Below are 26,088 nucleotides of genomic sequence, written 5' to 3' on the forward strand. Positions count from 1 at the left end.
TTCTGTCCTTGTGGAGACCAGCATGGAACCCCTTCTGCCCATATGGAGACCAGCATGGAACCCCTTCTGCCCATATGGAGACCAGCATGGAACCCCTTCTGCCCATATGGAGACCAGCATGGCCGCCTTCTGTCCTTGTGGAGACCAGCATGGCCGCCTTCTGTCCTTGTGGAGACCAGCATGGAACCCCTTCTGTCCTTGTGGAGACCAGCATGGAACCCCTTCTGCCCATATGGAGACCAGCATGGCCGCCTTCTGTCCTTGTGGAGACCAGCATGGACACCCTTCTGCCCATATGGAGACCAGCATGGCCGCCTTCTGTCCTTGTGGAGACCAGCATGGAACCCCTTCTGTCCTTGTGGAGACCAGCATGGAACCCCTTCTGCCCATATGGAGACCAGCATGGCCGCCTTCTGTCCTTGTGGAGACCAGCATGGAACCCCTTCTGTCCTTGTGGAGACCAGCATGGAACCCCTTCTGCCCATATGGAGACCAGCATGGCCGCCTTCTGTCCTTGTGGAGACCAGCATGGAACCCCTTCTGTCCTTGTGGAGACCAGCATGGAACCCCTTCTGCCCATATGGAGACCAGCATGGCCGCCTTCTGTCCTTGTGGAGACCAGCATGGACACCCTTCTGCCTTCATAGAATTAAACCAAAAGAGAACAGGGTGCAGCACCCTTCAATAAACTCTTTTACCCGGATATATTGTCAAAGGGTAACAGGACGTATTGGCTAAGTCCTTCATATGAGAAGTTTCTACTGTTTAAGTTTTGCAAAGTCTGATTTTATGTTCCTTTTTCACATTTAGTACCCTGTCCCTCCTCTGCAGCACCCTGCACTTTAAAAACCTGGCTAAAATCCTAATAAATTGTCACCTTACAACAAAAAGAACAATTAATATGATGCAAAACCACCCTGATATTTCAATGCATGACTGTTTAACCAGTCACATGGTAAACATGTTTGAACAGATGAACATGGAGTTGGATTTAATATGCTAGGATATTTTTAAACAAGTAAGTAATCATGGAAGGCGTTCCCATAATCTGATTTAAGTGTTATTCAAGTATGCACCATCTCACACATATTAAATGTGCACATACATGTATAAGTGTCATATAAGTGTCCTCTTTCAACAGACCACTTATCAGAAACAGAGTCTCTGAACCACCCTTGAGGAGATCCATTGCAATCAGTTATCAGTCTTCCGGATTCTTTTGGTTTTGTAATGTTTAGATGTCTTTCATTGATGTTACACAACCATTTCTGGGGGGCAAAATAATTCTATTTGGCTCTATACCACATTTAAGGATGTCGGTATATTCCCCACTTCAGACTTCTAAATTCCTCTTTCAACTGAACAGGGAATGCGGTGGGATTTTTTAAGCCATAATGCAGCCAGGTGCAGGCAGACCAGAAAAACTTGTACTCCTAACAAACATCGGGAGTGGACCGATATAATACATGAACACTCATATGATCTTTGATGATTGGGAACCATGTTAGTAAGTCCACCTTTATATGTGTTACACTTAACCAAATTAGCCTTTATCACTTTTGTGCAAGAACTAAGATATTTGGTAAGTGCATATATACTTGTAGTTCTTGCAAAAAGGTGACATAGGTATTATAAGAAATTAACAACCAGTTAAAGACAATGTGTAACCTTTCATATACCATACCCTATCACTATCGAAGCCATCTATGATGTCCTTGGCTACAGTAGATGGGTCCATTTTCATAAAGGCATCAGTCTCCTGAAATTTGGACAATATGGTGAGACCTTGCAGTGATAAAAATTAGATTTTTAGAACAAAAAGCTAAAAATCTTACAATACTGATATAATTTTTTTTTATCAAACCCTGCTTTATAAAATCAAGCTTGCGCAAGCCTTTGAAGCATTCTTACAAGTGTTTAACCTGGCTTATGGGCTTGTGCTAATTTCAACCACTCATCTTGTTCTAAGCAGATAATATCTCATAAAGAAATAGATCTTGCATACATTTACACCTCAAACTTCTTCAAAAAGTTTAATTTATTAAAGGAAAGTAAATCAACTGTGAAGCATTTTAAAACATCATTAAAATCTATAACCATTAGTTGTTTATGACTATGCTATTCTGAAGGTGTATAAAGGTGTATTTATATCACCTGTAAGGAGTTCCATCTCTTAAAGGCAAACTTTCTGGTTTTGCGTTATTAAATAACAACACCTTCAGTTCTGCTTTCTCTTCAGAAAATGATCTCATGCCTACATAAACTGCCAGATCACAACAACTAAGTTTCCCTTAAATCATTATCAAACAAGAGAGCTGTGGAGCAAACCCCAACACTCATCTTTTTCAGTTGAAAAAGGGGCATAATTCAAGGATTATTAAAGCCAAAGTTATGAACCTTGCTATACATGTTCATATCTTCTCTGCCAATATGTATACCAAGGTTTATTTGAAAATCTTTAACGATTTTTTTTATAATTGACCAAGGTTAACAAATTTGATATGACGCCAATGACAACGACACCAAGGCTATGACAATACTTCAACTTTTTATCTTTGAAAAGCAGACAAGGTAACATTGACTTAATTGAAGATCTACAAGGTTAATAATTTCTATACCAGTTCTTCTACGGGCTTGTTGTCGATGCGTATGGCGACAAGGGCATCCAACATTTCCCTCAACTCTCCTTCCCCCAGCTTCCCGTCATGGTTCGTGTCAAACACCTTGAAACAGACTGAAACACACAAAACAGTATATTAAACTATGCCTGTATATGTAGCTAGCAGACTTTTGTTGTTGAGAAAAAGAACAATGAGCTATTTTATATTATTTTCGGTTTGCATTGTGTTCACATGTAAAATTTGAGACAATTGTTACCATTTTATGTACATCTGTACCATAAATGATGATCATCTATTCCCCAGACAGTAGACTGGATGTGAATTCAAGATATATGATAAACTTATACCTCAACTTGTTTCAATTATTGGTATATCCTTTTCAGAAGGCATACTCTACATTAAGTTTAATACAAGTCTGATTATAACAAAGGAGAAACTCAGTACCAGACTAGACAGTGTATTGCCGCAGGGGAATGCCAAAGTATGTTGGTTTTCTCCATTGGAAGAAGGGGTATAACTCAACAATCATCAAAGCCAGAGTTATGGGCCGTGCAAAATATGTGTGTATTGGTAAAATGTTTGCCAGATTCCATTTGAACAGTTTTTAGTTAAGTACATGGTCAAAGTTTTTGCATTATGAACATCAACGCTAAAAACACTAAGGCTATCACAACATCCCAACTTTTTTTCTTTCAAATACAAAATGAATGAGGTACAAATTTCTCACATTTCTGCCTCTCCATTGTGGGTCCTCTACAACATGCAGACACCCCACAGGCGATCTCCTTGAAGTCAATATGGTTGTCACGGTTCTCATCAAAAGCTTGAAACAAGGCTGGAAAAGAACATACAAACAAACATAGAGGATGACTTACCCGTTTTTAGTGTTGTTTAGCATAGCCATAAAATGTGTTTTTTAAAAACTTCTGATAAAACTCACTAGACTCAGAACCAACATAATATAAACATTCATAACTGTTAAACTAATGGAGAGATTGACTAGTCACATGATAACCATAGTCTAACAAAATGATTCAATATATTCTTTTGGTTAACTAAGTAGGTATTTATCGAGGGCGTTTTTTTATGTTTTAGCATCATGTAAATTGATGAAATATTTTTTTGCGACAAATCTGCAGATTATCATCATATTAGCATAATGTACAAGGAATTGTACCAACTTGACCATTAACCAGGGCCAGTTGAGATTGCAGATCACTTTTTGATAGTATCACATAAGACCCCACTCTACCTATAGGTATATTTTAAAAAAAGGTATATTTTAAAAAGCGCTTTTTTTTAAAAATAGTGTAAGCTAACCAATTGAAAAAGGGCAGAAAATACTTAACCCCGTCTTCAGAAAGTTCACATGGTTTTTACAGTTCAATTTTGAATACAGATTTTCTATGCAACAATTTGAATCAAAACAGCGCACTCTGCAAGCAGCAAACTCCTAACCCATGAAACTTTGAAGACCTATCTCCTAACAAACCATTGCATAGAAATCTTGGTAAAGAGCACTCGAGAGCTAACAGCATAAGAAACTTACAGCGTGTTGTATTAGGCATAGAATACAGTTCTTCAACAGATCTTTCCTTAGGCAACCAGATAATTACTTAAAACCTAATCTTGATGATGACTGGCTCGTCCAAAAAAAGGAGAACTTAATAATAAAAGTTTCTCACAAAAAAATATCTGATTCCTAACATTTAACTTGCACTACAAGACGCAAGTAATCAAACTTCACTGAATTACCGAAAGTTCCTTTCTATGGAGAAACAAGCTGTAGGCTGAATTTCCATAGTTAAATGCCACATTTGTAAAAATACAGCATTTTAATCTATAACTCAACAAGGGAAGGCTATACTTTCTCAGACATAATTCTGAACAGTTGAGCCTGGTGCATGATCAATTCTAGATTGTTCCGAATAGATGAGAAAATCTCCTACACAGATGAAATTTTAAGGAATAAATTAATAAGCAAAATTTTCCAAGACATTTCATTCCATTGCCTAGTTAAGCTGAATTTACATTTGGTAATCAATTTAGGGACTTCACAATGGTATATTTTTTTTAAAACAAGAAATGCTCGAATGCGAAGAAACAAGCCATGCATTTGGGAAATGTGTTTTCGATGTTAGCTGTTTGGTTCCCCGATTGCAGTGTATGCCCTGCGTTGCAATAGGGGTACAAAACAAAACAATAGGTAACATTAGCCTTCATTGAACGCATTGCAGGTTTTCAATGATTAACAGTAAATATGATTCAGTAGAATACATGTTTCTGTTTTATGAATAGTTACAAGGATTAGTTTGATTAAATAAACTGTAACTTAAGATATTCAGTTTCAAATGTTTTTTAGAAACAGTGACATTGACCTTGATCCTAAGGGTCTTAAATGCAATCTTATGAAATGTCTCTATATTAACTCTTCCTTCTTCAACCATAACTGAAGACAGTAAGTTTCAACTGATTTTCTATTTTTAGTAACAGTGACCTTGATGTTGTTGACCTAAGGGGCCCCAAAAGCAATCCCATGAAAAGTCTCCATAAACTCTTCCTATAGACCATGATTGGTAACAATATGTCAACCCAAACTAAAGATATTCAGTTTAAACCATTTTTTCAATTTTTAGTAACAATGACCTTGATCCAAGGAGCCCCAAATGCAATTCCATGAAAGGTCTCTATATCCTCTTCCTATGTATCAAGTTTGGTCACAATGCATTCCAATGTAAGGTCTCCATAAACGCTTCCTAAATACCAAGTTTTGTCACAATGTAAATGCCAACTAAATCAATTCAGTCTCATAGATGAGTTTGACGCAGACCACCCATTATATTTTTCAATTGGAACATGTGGCATAACTGAATAATGATAACAGCCAGAGTTTTGGGCCTTGCTCTTCATATGCTAATTGTCTTTGGCAACATGTTAACCAAGTTTCATTTGAATGTCTTTAACATTGGGACACCAAACTAAACTAAAACACTAAAAACTTTCTTTTTTTTTTTTTTTTAACAAACGACTATAAAAACGATAGGGTTGGTGCCTATTTTGAAGGTAAGGTCGTGTAAGCCGAACCAAATGTAATTTTTTTAGGCCTTGTAAGTCAGGCGTTCTTACAAACTCGGCCCACTAGCCAGTCTCACCTTCACACAAAGACTCCGGGATGGTTGGACAAACAAACGATTTAAATGTTTCCTGGTCGAACTTCCCTGATTTGGACTGGGCCTTTAAATTCCAATATTTCTTTTCCAGTTCACTAATGTCAGTCTCCTCCACTGAAATATATGTATAGATAGTTATTAAGTGATGTTCGAAAAGTTATTACTTTATGTTAATTAAAACCGCATTAGAGTTAAATACATAAATTTGACGCTTCATGGAAAATGTTTTCATATCGAAACTTTTATAGCCAATTAAACATTCAACAGGTTTCAGTGAGTTGATATAAAGATTTGCTTTACTATGAAATGAAAAAGATTCGTTAATATAAAGATTTTCTTTACTACGGAATGAAAAAGATTCAAAGATTCTCATAACAGTTGCCTGAGCAACTTTTCATTTATATTTATCAGAAGACATTTACCAGGAAGAAAGTATACTGACAAGTCAATGAAAACACATCATAAAACATGAGAAATCTGTTTCATATTTTGTGAGAAGTGCATTTCCATTGGCTGTCAGTATAGTTTCCCTTAAGAACACTTTCTTCTTAATGGTAAGTACAAACAATACATTTTTTTTTTACATTTGTTAACAATTGAAGGTATCTTATGTACAATTAAGTGGTGAATAATCTTAAAGTGTGTGATGTGTAGAGAAAAAATATCTTCAATCTATTATGAAACAAATATTACCAACCATATTTCTTAGCATAAAAGATTGCAAAGAAGGTCATTTCATGTCCAATTTCAGTTGAAATACAGATAAAAAACAAACAGCAATAACTTCTGTGTTAATGAATTCTTAATTATACATTTTACAGTAAGTAGAACCCTTACGAATGAATCAAAAGCTATATAAGATCACCAGGCCTCTGAATTTAGCATTATTATCAATAGCTTGATGGAATGACACGCTAAATTGTACATCAGATACCTGTAGTACAGTAACCTACAATGTGTGACCCCGGCAAGTGTCTGGTAGAAGGTGGGTGTTTCCATATCACATGACAACGAGAAGGCTATTGGCTCGGTGAGTAGCCACTTTGTTAGCGTAGTAGCATCTGGGTGAAGGTAGACCCAGCCACGGAAGTGCTCATAGCTCACTTGGTCAGTCTGTAGGGGAGAAATGTACAGTGATAGTTAATGTTTGATATAAAAGAGGTGGCTAAAATAGCCACTTGTTGAGCCTAGTCACATCTGGTTGCAGGAAGACCCAACTACGGAAGTGATGAATTGGGAAAAATGGTTCTTATTTCGCTCAGGCTTCTCAGAAAGACATGCCACAGGCACATTCAATAGAACATTTACAGTATTTATGATAGCTTGCTGTTCACAATTGAATTTTAAGGGTTTAAGTTTGAATGTAAAAAATAAATGCACAATGTTGCATTTCCCAATTGATTTAACTGGTATTTATGATCACAAGTTGCATTGAATGCTTTAGCAGGTTCTGAAAAAGTACACGTGCCCTGCTCATGCAGGGTGTGACTGTATGGAGAAATACGGCAAATAGGAACAGATTATTCTATCAATGTACTACTAACCTCAGCAAATAGTTCAGAGAGTGCTGCCGGCACTTGCTCTTCAGTGGTGACAATCTTTCGGTCCATCTCGTCCTTGTGTATCATGGAAAACGTGTCATCTCCATACATTCCAAATATCACTGAAAAATGAAATATGAAGTGTTCTTACAAAAATGTTAATATTGACATTCTGATGACAGTTTGCCAAGGCCTCAGAAAGCCAGAGAAATGTAAACATTTATAACCAAAAAATAAGTCATGAAAGTAAAACAAAAACAATATGGCCTCTTGAACAAGCATTTTTTCTGTTATGTTGATTTATGTTGGCCCTTATTTCTGTTATGCTGATTAATTCTGGCCCCTTTTTCTGTTATATGTTGCACTTATTTCTGTTATGTTAATTAATTTTGGTTATGCCTACATGTCTGTTATGTTGAGTAATGCTAATGTCTTAATGAATGTTGTCCTACATTACCATTATGTGGAATAAATGTTAACCTATATTTCTGTTACTTTGATGATTGTTGTCATACATTTCCATTATGTGGATTAATGTTAACAAAAATGTCCATTATGTGGAATTAATGTTAACCTATATTTCTGTTACTTTGATGATTGTTGTCATACATTTCCATTATGTGGATTAATGTTAACAAAAATGTCCATTATGTGGAATTAATGTTAACCTATATTTTTGTTACTTTGATGTTTGTTGTCATACATTTCCATTATGTGGATTAATGTTAACAAAAATGTCCATTATGTGGAATTAATGTTAACCTATATTTTTGTTACTTTGATGATTGTTGTCATACATTTCCATTATGTGGATTAATGTTAACAAAAATGTCCATTATGTGGAATTAATGTTAACCTATATTTTTGTTACTTTGATGATTGTTGTCATACATTTCCATTATGTGGATTAATGTTAACAAAAATGTCCATTATGTGGAATTTATGTTAACCTATATTTCTGTTACTTTGATGATTGTTGTCATACATTTCCATTATGTGGATTAATGTTAACAAAAATGTCCATTATGTGGAATAAATGTTAACCTATATTTCTGTTACTTTGATGATTGTTGTCATACATTTCCATTATGTGGATTAATGTTAACAAAAATGTCCATTATGTGGAATTAATGTTAACCTATATTTCTGTTACTTTGATGATTGTTGTCATACATTTCCATTATGTGGATTAATGTTAACAAAAATGTCCATTATGTGGAATTAATGTTAACCTAAATTTCTGTTATTTTGATGATTGTTGTCATACATTTCCATTATGTGGAATAAATGTTAACAAACAGCTCCATTATGTGGATTAATGTTAACAAACATTTCCATTATTTGGAATGAATGTTAAAAACAATTCCATTATGTGGATTAATGTTAACAAACATTTCCATTATGTGGAATAAATGTTAACCTTTATTTCTGTTACTTTGGTGTTTGTTGTCATACATTTCCATAAGGTGGATTAATGTTAACCAACATTTCCATTATGTGGAATTAATGTTAACCTATAAACCTATTTTTTGAAATAATGTTGACCTGCAAAACTGAAGCGCTCATCAAAATTGTCCCACATCTCTATAATGATGACCTACATTTCAGCAAATATTGAATATTGTTGACCTGACCAACAGAAAACTCAGAGAATTGATGTCTGGAATATAATTAAATAAAGAAGCCCTCTTTCCTTGAGGCAGTCAACAATTCACAATGAATAACAGATTCATTATAGAAAATTGGATATGTCTTTTTAAGTTTTGTTTTCTTTCCTTTGCATGCAAATTAAGCAGAAAAAACAACCATACCAATGTTAATGTCTGAGTTTCATTAAATATGTTTCAATTTATTCCAATATATAAGGTTTCTCTAAATTGAAAATTTCAAGAACGGTTTGACATTTACATAAACTAATCACAGCATTTCCCTAACTCAGCCCTGGGGAATTCCTTTCAATGGAACTACCGTACATGTTCTACTATATGCACAGGGTGCATGTCAGTTTAATTATGAACCAAAAATTATGACCTCAATACGTAACATCAAATGTAACAGCCACAGTGACCTTTGGCAATTTAATATGGACGTTGTTCATGATAGTGGTGATGCTGATATCACTAGCTGCCCATGACTGTTCTGGAAGTTGCCATGCATTAACAGAGTTTACAGAGTTTAATTTACCGTAGATTTTTGTCCAATACTATAATGTTTGTGTTCTAACAAGAACCTATATTCAAACAGAGAAGGTTGCAACAAAAAGAACACCTGTAAGGTGTAAGCTTAAGAATTATGGAATGGTGCTGCAACCTGCACGTTGGGGTTCATCTATAAGACCCATATCTGCTTGTTAGGGCTAATCTATTTGACCCATATCTGCTAGTAAGGGTTATCCATAAGACCCATATCTGCATCTTAGGGTTCATCTATAAGACCCATATCTGCATGTTAGAGTTCATCTATAAGACCCATATCTGCTTGTTAGAGTTCATCTATAAGACCCATATCTGCATGTAAGGGTTCATCTATAAGACCCATATCTGCATCTTAGGGTTCATCTATAAGACCCATATCTGCATGTAAGGGTTCATCTATAAGACCCATATCTGCACGTTGGTGTTAGTCTATAAGACCCATATCTGCATCTTAGGGTTCATCTATAAGACCCATATCTGCACATTGGCGTTCATCTATAAGACCCATTATCTGCATGTTATGGTTCATTCATAAGACCCATATCTGCATATAAGGGTTCATCCATAAGACCCATATCTGCATATAAGGGTTCATCTATAAGACCCATATCTGCATATAAGGGTTCATCCATAAGATCCATATCTGCATATAAGGGTTCATCCATAAGACCCATATCTGCATATAAGGGTTCATCCATAAGACCCATATCTGCATATAAGGGTTCATCTGTAAGACCCATATCTGCATATAAGGGTTCATCCATAAGACCCATATCTGCATATAAGGGTTCATCCATAAGACCCATATCTGCATATAAGGGTTCATCCATAAGACCCATATCTGCATATAAGGGTTCATCCATAAGACCCATATCTCCATATAAGGGTTCATCTATAAGACCCATATCTGCATCTTAGGGTTCATCTATAAGACCCATATCTGCATCTTAGGGTTCATCCATAAGACCCATATCTGCATGTTGGTGTTCATCTATAAGACCCATATCTGCATGTTATGGTTCATTCATAAGACCCATATCTGCATAAAAGGGTTCATCCATAAGACCCATATCTGCACGTTGGTGTTCATCTATAAGACCCATATCTGCATGTTATGGTTCATTCATAAGACCCATATCTGCATATAATGGTTCATCCATAAGACCCATATCTGCATATAAGGGTTCATTCATAAGACCCATATCTGCATATAAGGGTTCATCTATAAGACCCATATCTGCATCTTAGGGTTCATCCATAAGACCCATATCTGCATGTTGGTGTTCATCTATAAGACCCATATCTGCATGTTATGGTTCATTCATAAGACCCATATCTGCATAAAAGGGTTCATCCATAAGACCCATATCTGCACGTTGGTGTTCATCTATAAGACCCATATCTGCATCTTAGGGTTCATCCATAAGACCCATATCTGCATGTTGGTGTTCATCTATAAGACCCATATCTGCATGTTATGGTTCATTCATAAGACCCATATCTGCATAAAAGGGTTCATCGATAAGACCCATATCTGCACGTTGATGTTCATCTATAAGACCCATATCTGCATCTTAGGGTTCATCCATAAGACCCATATCTGCATGTTGGTGTTCATCTATAAGACCCATATCTGCATGTTATGGTTCATTCATAAGACCCATATCTGCATAAAAGGGTTCATCCATAAGACCCATATCTGCACGTTGGTGTTCATCTATAAGACCCATATCTGCATGTTATGGTTCATTCATAAGACCCATATCTGCATAAAAGGGTTCATCCACAAGACCCATATCTGCATGTTAGAGTTCATCTATAAACCCATATCCGCATGTTACGGTTCATCTATAAGACCCATATCTGCATCTTAGGGTTCATCTATAAGACCCATATCTGCATGTTAGGGTTCATCCATAAGACCCATATCTGCATGTTAGGGTTCATCTATAAGACCCATATCTGCATGTTATGGTTCATTCATAAGACCCATATCTGCATAAAAGGATTCATCCATAAGACCCATATCTGCACGTTGGTGTTCATCTATAAGACCCATATCTGCACGTTGGTGTTCATCAATAACACCCATATCTGCATGTTAGGGTTCATCTATAAGACCCATATCTGCATGTTATGGTTCATTCATAAGACCCATATCTGCATAAAAGGGTTCATCCATAAGACCCATATCTGCACTTTGGTGTTCATCTATAAGACCCCTATCTGCATGTTAGGGTTCAACAATAAGTCCCATATCTGAATGTTAGAGTTCCTCTATAAGGAGATATATGGTTTTAGTACAAACATCCATCAACTTGAGAATAAAGTTACACATTGTCATCTTCGGCTTATACTCAAGATATATCACATGGAAAGTATTATTATCTGGAAATGGAACAATTTATCAAGATCATTCCACTATGAATGCATTCTGTATGAATTAGAAAATAGAGAAAATTCTATGATATTGTTACAATGAGTGCTGATGAATTTATGAAAGCAAGTTCTTTGTCACAGTCATAGAAATAAGACTTTGGAACAACAATCTTAAATCTTAAATCACAACTGGGCTAGAAAAATTGCTGCAAGCCCTGCATTATAAAACTCAGACTTTGAACAAGCACCACAAGTTTTCTCAGTGCAAGGCTTTTAGACTTGTGCTAACTTGGACCACTGGTGCCATACACAGTTAAATCATATAAGCTATTAGCTGGCATACACAGTTTGGATTTAAAATGAAATATTCATATATGTTAAGTAGACGTTTCTGCAGTATAAGAACATTTTTATTTATAAGGTTCAAATGAGACCATCGCATTCCACAAGTCCACACAGATTTAAGCTATGCACAAGTTTAATACTCGCTAATATAAGCTTATGGAATGATTCCAATTAAGTCACAACATTTTGAGAAAATCTCATACTGTGGTTATTTACAAATTCCATTCTGTTTGAGAATATATCATGACATTGTTCCTCATCTCAAATAAACTGGTCACTAGTGGATTAAGGGAGCACCCACATGTCAATAATGGGGTAAATATGAATAAAATACATCAAAATTCACCATTTCTGACTGTTTCCTCGGGGAGGGACCACTTCACTCCAATATCAAATTTTGAACCCAATAACAAATCTGTTCTAGAGGTGTGGGGAGTGCATGTGCAAAGTTGCACCCTCGTAAATTGCCCCCCCCCCACCCCCACCCTCTTGCACCAAATCAGTGGAATAAGTCATACTGCATCATATGATGCATGTGTTATTTTGCTGACTTCTGGTATTTCAACCTTTTTTAGTCAGTATTTATTTTACATAAACACATATATATCATATCTGTGAATGGGAATTTAAATAACAGCATGAAAAAACAGCAGAGAACATAACCTCTCGTTTTTGATTCAGAATGATTTAAAAAAAATAAAAAAAATTGCAGCAATCCGTTAACAAGACTAAGTAATGACACATTGATTGAAATAATCAAATAATTGCCAATTGGTTGATCAAAATCAGTGAAATAAATCATGAATATTTGATATCGAATTTCATCATTTTTTATTACTTATAAATAACTTAAAACCATAAAATACATGCTTATAACTTCATTTGTTAAGGCGAAAATCACATGTATATGCCCAAGTTGATGAACATCTTTTTATATCTTGAGTTTGTTCTTTATAATGTTTTTCAATATGTTCGACAAATTTTGAAAATACTCATGAAACATGTTCTCGAAGAGGCATTGAAGTTGTTAAAATAAACATGAATGATATTTTCATACCAATATTTAATAAAACGGCATTGAATTTGGAATATTTTTGAAACAATGATCGATTATTGTTTGTCCATTTTGATTTGATGATCAATTATGGATGTTTTTTTGGATTATCCAGCACTGAGCACTGAAATAATTGTAAAGTGCAGTAGCTTTTATAAGCAAGATTGGCCTTCTCGGAAATTATTTGAGCTAATATTTTGCTGATTTTGCCATAAACAAGCATATCAACATTCAATCCATTATAATCAGAGGACAAAGTATGGAACATTCATGGCACAAAATTGAATTGATTTGTCTGGGCAATCAGTTATTGGAGTCAGTGCTGTTTGTTTTATCCAGAATTTCACTGAAAACACCCACAACAGGCAGTAAATGAATAATTATATTCAGTCTGCAAAATATTTCGTTCAATTTAGTCTAATGTTCAATTTAGTCGTAACAATATTGCCTCCCACACATTTTTGTAAATTTTAGATGACTCTAAATGAAGATTTCGGAATTCAAAATTAATGATTTCCAGCAATTGTGAAATGGGTGAGTAGAATTTTCCAAAATATACAGGCCCTCTTATGAACAAGTGTATGACAAGCTCAAGAAATTTCGCTAATTATTAAGTAATTGTCAATTAAGTAAATAAAATGTCTCACAGATTCAATTAAATAAATGTTATCTAAATCAACTATAATTTTTCAAATAGGTATTATAGCTACTTTAAGAATATCTGTTTTCGAAAAGCGATTATACAATATGTTCACTGATAAGATGGTACAAAAGACAGTTTGTTAACAAATTTATTCTGTCTAGCAGTTGTGGCTTTTGAGCCAAATTGTTTGCAAGAGTCGTCATCATTAAAAGTATGAGACAAAGTCTAATTCTGGCTGTCTCAGACTTTTAGTTATTTCGCAGACTATGAACGGCTGAAACTTTTTAAAGAAAGAAAACTGACTAGAAAACATAATATACTATATATTTTACAGTAATGAAATCCAGAGTGGCATAAATAAATTAGATCTCAGAAATCTTGTTTGTCAATATAGGTCAAAAAGTCAGCCACTGCTGATAAGCAAAAACTAATTTGGATCCATCGGAATCCATCTCATCAATGCGGGTACAACAAAATATTGCAAGATCGGGAATTTCGGTTAAATTTTTTTATGTCGGAGTTGCATATAAAAAATCAAATAAACTTTGTCAAACCTCATAAATTAAACTGTTACTTTTCAAATAGATATTACTACCACTTAGAAATTTTAATATGAAAGTCAAGCGTTCAATAAGTTTCATGATAAGATGGCTGAAATTCCTATTGGTTAGATATCCAACCAATTAGTGAACGGTACTTATGTCCAGTATTCTGAATAAGCCAAAATGGACAGTTTAAATAGAAATTGGACCAGTTCAAATTTGAAAAAAATATGAATACTTAGTAGAATAAGAAGGAACTGGTCTGTGTCTTTATCATTTGAGACGGTTCAACCGAAACTTATTGAGAATCCTAATGTAACGTGATTGATTTTTGCTCCAATTCTTCCAGACAGGAGAGGCAAAGACTTGACCAGTGGTTTCCCTACAGCTCCATATGGCTATCACTGAATGTTCAACAGTCATGCCAACAGTCTGTCTCAGACTTTTTTTCCCTGGAATCAGCCATCAAAAGAATTATACACATGTGCACACTGTAACATGTGGAACTTGTACAAAGTCTCAAACTGTAGGCTGTCTTTACCACTTATGCTGTCGTCACAAATCACTAAATGCCGCCGGCTGCTGTTGTAAATGCCAGTTTTCACTAAATATCGGCCGGTGGCAGGACTGCGGCAGTTACGATCGGCCGGCGGCAGTCGGCATTTTAGACGTTGCCAGCAAGCAGCTGAGATTTTAAGAAAAAGTTAAATTTCTGGCGACGTTGTGGCGATTTTTTCTATTTTTGCAAATCGGCAGGTGGCAGGGCGGGCGCATTTTTTGTTCGCGCGGTGGCAGGCAAGTGGCAGGCGGAGCGCAGGGCGATTTTTCCTCCGCGATCGAGACCTCAAGAGTCTACAAAAATCGGCCGGTGACTGCTAGAAACTAACTGCCACTCTCCAGCACCCGGCCTGCCACCGCTCTGCCACCGACATGCCACCGCCCGATTTCAATATATCGGCTGGTGGCAGCGCGGAGGCTGGGAGGCGGCAGTCAATGTCGGTAGGTGGCAGGACTGCGATCTGCCGATTTCAGACTACCAGACATTAGTTTATAATGAATTGACTATTACCATACATAACAGTTCCCATGGCGTTCTTAATTGCACCCGATCGACTAAGAGACTTAAGAATAGCGGAGTTAAGATGGCGGCTTCGAAGAAATGAACGAAGACAGCAGTTTGTTCTTGCTGTTCTTCTGCATGAAGAAGAACAGCGTGCCCAACAGCAGCGACGAAGACGGACGGTTTGGGTGCGGTCATGGTTGCAGCGAAGAGTGACAACTATGAGAAATCAAGACCACAAGGTATGATTTATATATCAACCCGAAATCGGCCTGCCACCGTCAGATTATCGGGCGGGCGCAGAGCGGTGGCAACTAGATCGCTCAATCGCCGGCCGGCGGCAGTTGTAAATGGGCTGTCCCCCGCCAGGTCGCAGGGCGGTGGCAGTTTAATTCTAGCTGCCGCCGCCCTGCCACCTAACTGCCACTTGCCGGATATTTTGGGGTGTCGTTTCCCGCGAGCCTTTGAAACCAACTGCCGCCGACAGGCGGCATTTTGTTGGCAGTTATATGTGACTGCTCTCAGCGATGTGTAAAATATCGACCGGTGGCAGCCAACATCACGACTCTGCCGATGTCTGAAATCGGCCGGCGGAATTTAGCAATTGTGACGCTAGCATTAAGGACGCTTACAGATAATGATGGAAGAGGCTGCCAATATTCTTTATTTTTATAGGAAATTATTGTTGGTCAAACATATTAAACATATTAATACAGATTAAACTTGCTATCTGAAACTCTGTTATCTGATATTCTGGTTATGTCGACTTTTTTTGGAATGTCTTTGGTTTATATTAGTAAGGCCTTTTTTGTAATTCCATTATCTCAAAGTATTTCCCGAGGTCCAAACAACTGCTACACAGGGAGTTTTGACTGTAGTAAGATTAATTCATAATTTAAGATGATCATATTGTTAAGATAGGCCTTCCAGCAGCCACTAACAAAAAAGTAGGAGGTTTTCTGACAGAAAAGAAGGAAATAGTAGGAATATTTTTTACAAAAAAGTAGGAAAGTAGGAATATTTTTGGTTAAATATGTAATTATTAATAGCTATTAACCCTTAGGCTGCTGATGGCGATTTTAAAGGCTTTGCAAACAGCTTGGAACCAGACCAGAAGCCGAGTAACTCGGCACCTGGTCAGGTTCCAAGCTGTTTGCCACTCAGTCAATATATGCCCAAAGTTTTAAGTAAATTGAAAGAAATTTAGAATAAACCAGACAACATTTTTGAGCAGACGACAATTTACCCAGCATGCAGCAGGGTTAACTTACCTAGAGGAGATGTTTTTAATGCAAAAAACATACCATTCTATATGCCACATTGAATATTTTAGTGAATGATGCTTGGTCGGTTTCTGTTGCTGAACTGTGTGAGTGAAAAGATGTTGCACGTCAAAGTGGAACATGTTGCCACACCTTTCAACAACAGAAACCAGCCAGATTGACATCTTTTGTTCATTTTCTGCGAAAAAAAACTAGCACAAAGATCAAACTTTGATATTTTTGCGGACTTTATTTTCAAAAAAGTAGGAATAGTAGGAGTTTTTTAGAAAAAAGTAGGAAAAAGTATGAAGCTGTTAAAAAAGTAGAAAAAAGTAGGAACGCTGGAAGGCCTGTTAAGAGTAAAAACAGAAGCCATTTTCCAAAGCCATAATTTATGGATGGATTTTCGACAGAATTCACAGAACAATTAAAATTAGTAAATTTATTTATTATATTCTATAACAAGAGAATCTTTAACCATGAACTACTTGCTTTAGCCAATGCCAAAACCAGACCATCAGATCAGTTAAGGACTCCCTATTCATCTCACTTTTACATAGATGCTATCAGAAAATGGAGATCATTTATTAATATTTATACAATACAAGTGTTCTTGTATTTTAAGCTGGCAAGTGTCGCCAAACGATGGATGTTCTAAGAACTGTTCTCAGAATCTGAGAACTTGAAACCAAGTATTGGCCAGTAATGCTCCACTAATTGATTTCTTATATTTGCACAACCGGTGTTTCTCTAAAACGCATGGAGTGTATGGATTTAGACCCATTTACAGAACGGTCACTTTTGCGGCACATTTCCATAACAATGCAAATTGAGATCAAGGCTTTAAGTGAGGCTCCCATGTACAGTAATACACCATTACTACCGCACATGGATGAGATCTTGTGTATTGATTCAAAGGGGAAGTTGAAAAGAAAATCAGCACAATAAAATATGCAATTATATGAGCACATCAGCCTAACATGCAGTTATTGTCTACTTTATGGTGTGTTTTTGTTCCAGTAACAAATAGGGTAAAAAAAAATGAAGCAGGTTTATAACCAGTTGCTATAGAAATTAAAGGAAAAGTATGTTCATTTATTTTTATTTGTGCTATAGTTCCCCTAAATCCTTTAATGTGATTGACATGTTTTTGTTCCAGGAACTAACAAGGTACAAAACCAAGGCAGTTTTATAACCAGTTGCTATAGAAATCTAAAGAAAATTATGCTCATTTTGTGTCCTCAATTATTGAACCAGGAAGAAACTACAAACTTGGAATGGCGTGCTTGTTTTAGCTGAAGAGTTACAGAAGGGTGCTGTACCGTGTCCTTTTTTCGGTAGCACCCGTCTGCCCTCATGGAGACCAACATGGGTACCCTCGGCCTTCTGCCTTCATAGAATTAAATGCTGAAGTTATTGAAATATTTCTTTTCTTTTGATTAAAACTTCAATTATGATTATAAAGTCATACAAACTTTATATATTTGTCAGTTCAAACCTAGAATTTAAACAATTAAGCAGAATTCAAAACATTTTCAGAGTAATTCAAAATTTTTCACAGCCTACCACAATGTGCCCTTTTCTCCATAAGTACCCTGTCCCTTTTTGAAGCACCCTGTCCCTTTTTTGCAGCACCTTGCCCTTTTTAAAACCTGGCTTAAACTAAATTTAATATGAAGTACAAAACCAAAGCAGGTTTATAACTAGTTGCTACACAAATCTAAAGCAAATTATGTTCATTTTGTTGTATTACTTATGAAAAAAGGAAGAAATTACAAAAAATTGAAAAGCATTTGTCTGTCCCTTACAGCCTTATATGCAGATACTGCTTCCAGCCTGCTATATTGTGTAGGGTTGTTGGTTTTTAGTTATAAAGAGGGTTCAAAGCAGATGTATTTTCTCGAGTTATCACACGAAAATCTTCACTTTGTTGTATTATTTATGCAAATAAGAAGAATACAAAATTTAAATAAAAAACATGTTTATTTGCAAACATTGGGTCGATTATTCCGAGCTATGTTAAAATTTACATCATTATTAATGTCATCGTTGTGTTTAATAACCTTCAAATCGCTACAGCTCTGGAAGTTAAATGAATACACTTGAGACTTGCTGTATTTCTAACAAGATTGAAACAAGGGTTTTAGCTGTAATTGTTTTATTTAAAAATGTGAGCACAATCATCATCTAATATTTAAACTTTAAAGCTGCACTCTCACAGATTCACCGTTTTGACAACTTTTTAATTTTTTGTCTTGGAATGAGCAAATTTTTGCGTGAATATCTGCAAACCACTGATATAAGACTGCTGACAAAAGATCAGATCGCCGATTTTCATATTTTTGTTCGAAAATTAATGTGTTATGCCTAAAACCCCTAAAACCGTTACTAACAGTTTAAGAAAAATGCATAAAACATCAATTTTTAACTTGTACATAAAATATGCGATTTAATTTTTTGTCAGCAGTCTTATATAACTGGTTTCCATGGATTTTCGCAAAAATTGGCTCTTTCCAAGACAAAAAATAAAAAGTTGTCAAAACATTCAATCTGTGAGAGTGCAGCTTTAACAACGATGTTCTTTATCACCTTAACTTCTGTAAAATGTAAGACATCTGTATCATCTGATTTTGGCAAGTTTCTTTTTTAAAAACATAACAGCTATCTTTATAGTCATTTCTCTGAAACTAATGTTGAGAGTAATTATACATTTAAAAAAACTTCTTTGTTCCTTTTTGTTGTGAGAAAGTTTTAGAAATGTGAAAACTGGCACTTTGCCAGACAGTTACTGTACAGTTTAATATTGGACTAATTTAACAACTTCCTTTATGTTGCAATTTCTTAAAAGTAGTTTTACAAGTTTTAGCAAAGTTTAGAATTAGGAACAACTTTATTATTTTCATTGAAAAACATGATTAAATCTAACATTTTGCTAGGTTTTAAATTTGTGAGCTGACAAGTTTGCAAAAGAAATAGTGACATTAAAGCAATTTACAGGAAGCTATTCACTAAGAAGACCTGGGTCTGACTCCCAACCTGAACACAAGTAAGTTTGGGTGTAAGTCAACACAAGATCCAAGCTAAACAAGGGTCTGTCAGAAGCATAACCTTACTGCAGAAATATAGCAATTAAGATAGGCTTAAACAGAACTATTCATGAAGGAAATTTATTAAACTGTTTATGATGGAAGTAGATGACATGCTTCGAACTATGTTTAAGTAAGACCCAGTTAAAAATAATCTGAGTTAAAGTGACACCCATATTTAAAATCAATACATATGCATGTATAACAAACATTAATTTTGAGTGATAAACCTTTAACTACTTACTAAATTATACATTTATGGAAAATATTAATTACTTATAACAATATTGTAACTGTTTATTCAATAAATAAAAACACGCAATTATTAAATGACTGGTGTGTGCTAAAATATTTAAAGTGATCAACTATCCTCTCATAAGGTAGAAATACTGTGTTTTCTGCACCTTTCTTTCAAATTAAACACGGTATCCTTCATAAGAACCTTTGTTTTTCGATATTTATTCATCCTTTTCAGTAAATTAATACAATTGTATTAATTGTGGTACATTTTATTTTGGAGTAAGTGTATTTTTAAGCAAAACAGTCTTAAAAATGCTGCTAGGTAAGGTATGGACAGTTTTTTGTGTGTTTTTTAGACCAGTCAAAACAGCACAGCAAGTTGTGAATGCTTGCCATGACAGATCAGTATATGGCGTATTAAATAACATTAATACTTCATTTTTTTTTTTAAATTTTGTAATTAACACAAAAGGTCTTCAGCAACTAAAATTCAGAAAATCAGATTTTTTTATCTAGGATAAAAAAGCCTAGAGTATTTTTGTTCTAATTAATACCTGAAGTGTTAAGACAGTCTAAATGATTATAATTTTTTTATGTTCCTTGTTTCACTTTTGAGCAACAGGCATACACCAGACACGAACCTGCTATCATACTTTAAGACACAATATTCAGTTTACGTTTGATTTTCTCTTCCTTGGAGCCCTTGGTGAGGACAACCATGCCAGCCAGCAGTTCTTTGAAGGTCAGGCCCTTCGGTGAGCCTCCAAACGCCTTGAACAGCATCTGAAACAGAAACATATACATTTATTTTAATTTTTATAACCTTCAATATATGTTTATATGGACACACAAGGAACATATCATTTTAAGACAATTGCTTATTAAACAAAGCAGTGATGGTAAGTGTTGTTATGGTCCAACAATCTGTAAATATACAGGAAAATATTCCTCCCATTTCGCATGCAGTTAAATAACATGCAGTTTTTCGATTACTTTTTTCAGGGATAACAAACCGAAAGTTCCAATCCTTTAAATTACGTATCAGTATGGGGATTCATTTCCAAAGCAAGGTTGGTGTCTAAGAACCCTGATGTTGTTTCCAAATTCCCAGCAAAAAAGCACAATCTTTACAACTAGGATAGTCTGAAATCGAAAGCTCTCAAACCTGTTTCCAAGATTAATCATGATCTTTATCATCCCTGTGTTTTCAAGGAAGGAATTTGAAGCGCAAATGAATCATGGGTTAATGAACAAAGTTCCATGCATTTTTCAGCTGTCAATCAGTTATATAATTACACATGAACATAATGCCACTTCATTACATATGAGCATTGTTAGCAGTAGATTATCTTGGTATTTGTATTGACCACAAATTTATTTTGCATAGCTATTTGAAATAGCAATTTCATTTCACAAGTAAATTAATATGTCATCACAAGTAAATAGGACTTGGTTGAATTAACTCTACAGGGCCTTTTTAGGCTTTTTTGCCATAATCAATACCCAGCTACTTCCCCAGCAGCGAGACCGTGGTTTTCTCCAAATTCCCCTTTTCAATTATTACTTTTTTATTTCTATATAATGATAATCTTAGGATTCATTAAATGATACTTCTTTGTGATTTTTTACTATGTTCCCAATATAATTGAAAAAAGTATGCTGAGAACGTTTCCCCAAAACTGAAAAAAACAAGCTTTTTTCCCCCAAAAAAAGCAATGGTGTGTTCCCCATTTATAACTGGTAAAAAGGCACTGCTCCATAATAATGTCACTGTTTATAGCAATGTATCACCTGGGCAATTTTGGGTGGCACAGTGTCCCATAGTACTTCTCGCATGAAGACAGTCTCTGTCATGAAACCCCCAATGGTGGACACCCGCTTGAAGGCATCCTTCAACCTCTTCAACTCGGCGTCAGTCACTGAAACAGATGCCAATGAGATTAATACACTGTATGTACATAAAAATAAATCAAAAGAACACATATATTATGCCTATGAACACTTTGACAATGTTTGGTGAAGATTAAGCTACTGAAGATAGAACAAGAATGCAGGGTGCTTACTTAACAATTTCCTTCGACTTTGAAAACTGAGAGGGGTTTATGTTCCAAAGTTAAAAACCACAAACAATTACGCAGCGACTTCTGTAATTATATACAGGTATTCATTCGTACAAAGTTAAAAATTCCAGGGAAAAAAGGTGTGTTGGTTGTTAAAAAATGTAATGCCACTCAAAAGTTCATGAATTTGGGCTTGTTCATCCAAAAGACTAATTTCGATGACTGGTACATGGAAGAAAAGCCTGGCTCATTATATTACTGTAGTGATATTTCAAACCACCCACAGTGAAGCTGGCTATAGAATCCCTTGAGTAAATAATATATAATTTAGAATGTAATTTTTGGACTCATACACACTGAGTTGTACATGTAGCCTATATTAGTTACTTAATACTTCTATTAGTGACACCCCATTATAAAATTTAAGTTTCAATTAATAAGCCACATCCCAACAAAAAAGAACTAATCCAAATATTGCAGTTGAAAAAAGAAATCAATGGAAAATGACCAGTTTTTTTTCAAAACTTCCTTAATAGACGCATATTTTCATGTTTTGGATTTCCTGATTATCCCTATTTTTGACGTTTAACTGTTTTTTATGATAAGACAAACGATGAAGAAAAAGTACCTCGACGCAAAGCATCCTCTTGAGAAATATATGATAATTTTGAATCTTTTCCACCCATTGTCAATATTTTTACATCTCGTTTAGCTAATTTGTTGTCAAATTACTAATATAAACATTGCAAAATTATTCCTGTGTCGCCATATTAGATCACGCGACCGTGACAGTTCTCGTGCATAATTCGCGAGATTTTTTTCACATCGATTAAAGGGTTAAAAACGACTATTCAATTATGTTTCGGCAGTTATATTTGCCGAGACCCGGGACTTATTTTCGGAAAAGCCGGGACCAGTAAAATTAAATATGCTGGGACCGTCACAGCCTGGAACTTCGTATCAATGATTTAATATCGATTCCGGATCGGGACCAATAAAGTACTATATGCCGGGGCATCGAGATAGGTATTCAAGGGGGAAGTTCATTAACGTATATTTATATGGGGTACAGGGTGATACAGGAATCCAGTGGATTTTACGTGAAATCCACTCAAAACGTGAAATCCACTCAGAACTCATTTATTTTAATTAACAATTATTATTTTTTGTATTCATATTGGAAAGTGCCTCATGAAGGGTTTATATTTCAAAAGGGAAAAAAAATTCTTTAAAATAAGTTATGAGTGGATTTCACTTGTCGAAATCTGGATTTCACCTCGATTTCCGATATATTTTCGAAAAAAAAAATGAAAAAAAAACTTCTTCATTTCTTGACCAATTTCAATAAATTTTGAAATATAAACCCTTCATGAAGCACTTTCCAATATGTATACAATAAAAAAAATATTAATTAAAATAAATGAGTTCTGAGTGAATTTCACGTTTTGAGTGGATTTCACGTTTTGAGTGGATTTCTCGTGAAATCCACTGGATTCCTGTATCACCCCGAACCGTATTTATATGTATATGGACCTATGGTTTATAGGTCCGTGATATGTCCAATAAATGACCTTTAAACAAAACAGAACAGAATATTTATTTTTGACTTAAGCATGAACAGCTCGTCGTCAAATCAAAAACTACAAACTACACACATTTATTCAAAAATACATACGTAATTACTGTACATTATACCTCGTTTTAAATATTTTTGTAGTATTTATAGCTTTTTAGAAATTACTAAAAAATACAACAAAAGAACCGTCAACCAAGTACCCTCATATATAAGCCTGTTAGTTGATATGAAAGTGAGAATGTTCAATAGATCATTCACACAGAAACTATGTACATTGCGAATTTAAGCAATAGAATGAGACATGAAAATAGAAGCGATATTGCATCATCGTCATCATCACCATCTATATTAATATAGTAATAATGTCGTATGCAATATTTCATAGATTATGTAACGGTCCACTGTAGGCGGCGGAGGTGCGGTCATAGTATAACATTCCGTTATAGACGGAAGTTATTGTATATACATTTATTGTATAAAGACCAGCGGACCCCTTTAGGGTCGAGCATGTCTTTCTTTGAAGGGATCTGTTGCATCTTGTTTGGTCTCGCACGTGGCAATTGTATGCCAACCATCAAGCTAACCCAACACTTAAACATAACGTTAAAATAGTGTTCAGGTTGGTATTGTCACTACATAATTATACAGATTACATATATCTGTGTATTTTGTATTTTTGGTTCAGTTTAGTTTAGAAGTTTAGTTGTGCGTAACCCTTGAAATTTCGTTAATCAGGCATCCCCAATCTTGAATGTTGACATGATTTTCAGCTTTTCGTAATAAATCTCTAATAAAGGCCCAAGTTAATGTTTAAAAACTTGCTGGAAGGTAATTAATAAATTGTTTGAAATGAATTAGCTTCAATATATTGAAATCATGTTTGCTTTTAATAAATATATAATGTTTGAATATGTTGACTGGAAACCGTCTGATTGAATTTCGGACTATCACTTGACATTTTTTCCGCGAAATAATTCCCGCAGTCTGTCAAAAATAATTGCGAAAGCAATTCATCAATTATTTATGTTTATGAGGGCAGAAAGATTCATTATAATATTGCTGAAAATAATAACAATTGTCATTGATTTAATAAAATTAATAATAAAAAATTGTATACAAATTTCATATTCATTTAAATTACATGTTATTTGCATACATGATTGTATACACAGTGTTTTTCAGTCACAAGGAAATGGTGATTGGGCGTTTGAAAGGGGAAAAACTGCATCTTTTTGGGCAAAAAATGAAAAATACTACATGATTCATATAATGTTCCAGTGTGCAAAATTAACTTTTTTTACTTGGTAGCCAATAGGGCTTTAGACTATGAGATTTCTGTAGCCCGAGTCAAGTTTTCCATAGCCCACTGGTTAACAGAATAAAGAATCTTGAGTACCTTATATGGTTAAAAGCAAGGAATGATATATGACAATTGTACAATTTCTTATATTAGGCTAAGGCAGTTGGATTGTTGATGAGAGTCAGGATGAAGTTCTTGTCAACATGTGCTGATTGTGGCATAAGTGACTGGATTTCACTAACATCTGTTTAATATTTTTTGCTATCTGAATAATCCCACAGGCAGCAGTTGCGTTGACATGACCCACTATATGGCCACATACCAGTGTTCAACACTAAAGGGGTCCCGGGATCCCGAGGACACCAATTGTTCGGGAGGGACACCTGAACTTTGAAGTCCGGTATTCCGTCGGGACACTTAAATTTTGACTGATAAAAGCTAAATATTAATAAATAAATAGCGTTTCATTTATTTATTACCTAAATTTGGGTCCCCTAAATTTCTTAAAAGTGCATGTGAAAATGATATTATTATTAATACGTCGAACACACTAAAGCGAAAGTATGGCTGACGTTTTGACTATAGTTACGTCATGAATCTATAAATACACAGGTCATTTCACAGTGCGCATGCGGGTTAACGCTTCCGTTTTGTTGTTTACATAATCAACAAGGTCAGAGGTGACAGACTTTTATTATCGGTTTAATAATTATGTTGAATTATTTTGCTTATGTGTCAGAACCGCCCCGAAAAGAAGCCAACACTACTGACTTTGATGCTTTAATGATGCGACCTTCGAGTTGGTACAGTAATATTTATGGCACAAATACTGGAATCCTACTATTCAAAATTCTTTGTTGTAAATATGCTTTGATCAAAACAATATAGAAATAAAATTCCCAACTTTAGTTTTATAAAATGCAATCAATGCATAAACATTTTTGGTCATCTGCTCTTACAGTATGCACTACACCTGTTGGGCACGCTGATTGATTGATTGATCAGCAGCTCTAC

General features: G+C 35.2%; 2 protein-coding genes across 4 annotated transcripts in view; one reads left to right on the forward strand and one right to left on the reverse strand.

Moving 5' to 3' along the window:
* Positions 1-22,982, reverse strand: part of LOC128232437 (ubiquitin carboxyl-terminal hydrolase 32-like) — a 55,116-nt gene extending 32,134 nt beyond the window's left edge. Inside the window, exons 1-9 of the mRNA XM_052945981.1 lie at positions 22,827-22,982; positions 21,930-22,057; positions 20,816-20,921; positions 7,336-7,454; positions 6,745-6,904; positions 5,774-5,905; positions 3,349-3,456; positions 2,619-2,734; positions 1,685-1,759 (exon numbers count right to left, since the gene is read on the reverse strand). Coding sequence (XP_052801941.1) covers positions 1,685-1,759; positions 2,619-2,734; positions 3,349-3,456; positions 5,774-5,905; positions 6,745-6,904; positions 7,336-7,454; positions 20,816-20,921; positions 21,930-22,057; positions 22,827-22,884 — 1,002 coding nt within the window. The 5' untranslated portion in view covers positions 22,885-22,982. The remainder of the gene's footprint in view (positions 1-1,684; positions 1,760-2,618; positions 2,735-3,348; positions 3,457-5,773; positions 5,906-6,744; positions 6,905-7,335; positions 7,455-20,815; positions 20,922-21,929; positions 22,058-22,826) is intronic.
* Positions 22,983-24,492: 1,510 nt separating this feature from the next.
* Positions 24,493-26,088, forward strand: part of LOC128231333 (protein MTO1 homolog, mitochondrial-like) — a 119,896-nt gene continuing 118,300 nt past the window's right edge. For 2 of the 3 annotated variants that reach the window (XR_008260350.1, XM_052944002.1), the window contains exon 1: positions 24,515-24,602. The gene's annotated coding sequence lies outside the window, so the exon portion shown is untranslated. Of the gene's footprint in view, positions 24,603-26,088 lie in introns of all 3 variants that reach the window. The other variant, XM_052944003.1, reaches the window with a different exon arrangement.

The sequence above is a fragment of the Mya arenaria genome, chromosome 4 (assembly GCF_026914265.1).
Source record: "Mya arenaria isolate MELC-2E11 chromosome 4, ASM2691426v1".
NCBI lineage: Eukaryota > Metazoa > Mollusca > Bivalvia > Myida > Myidae > Mya > Mya arenaria.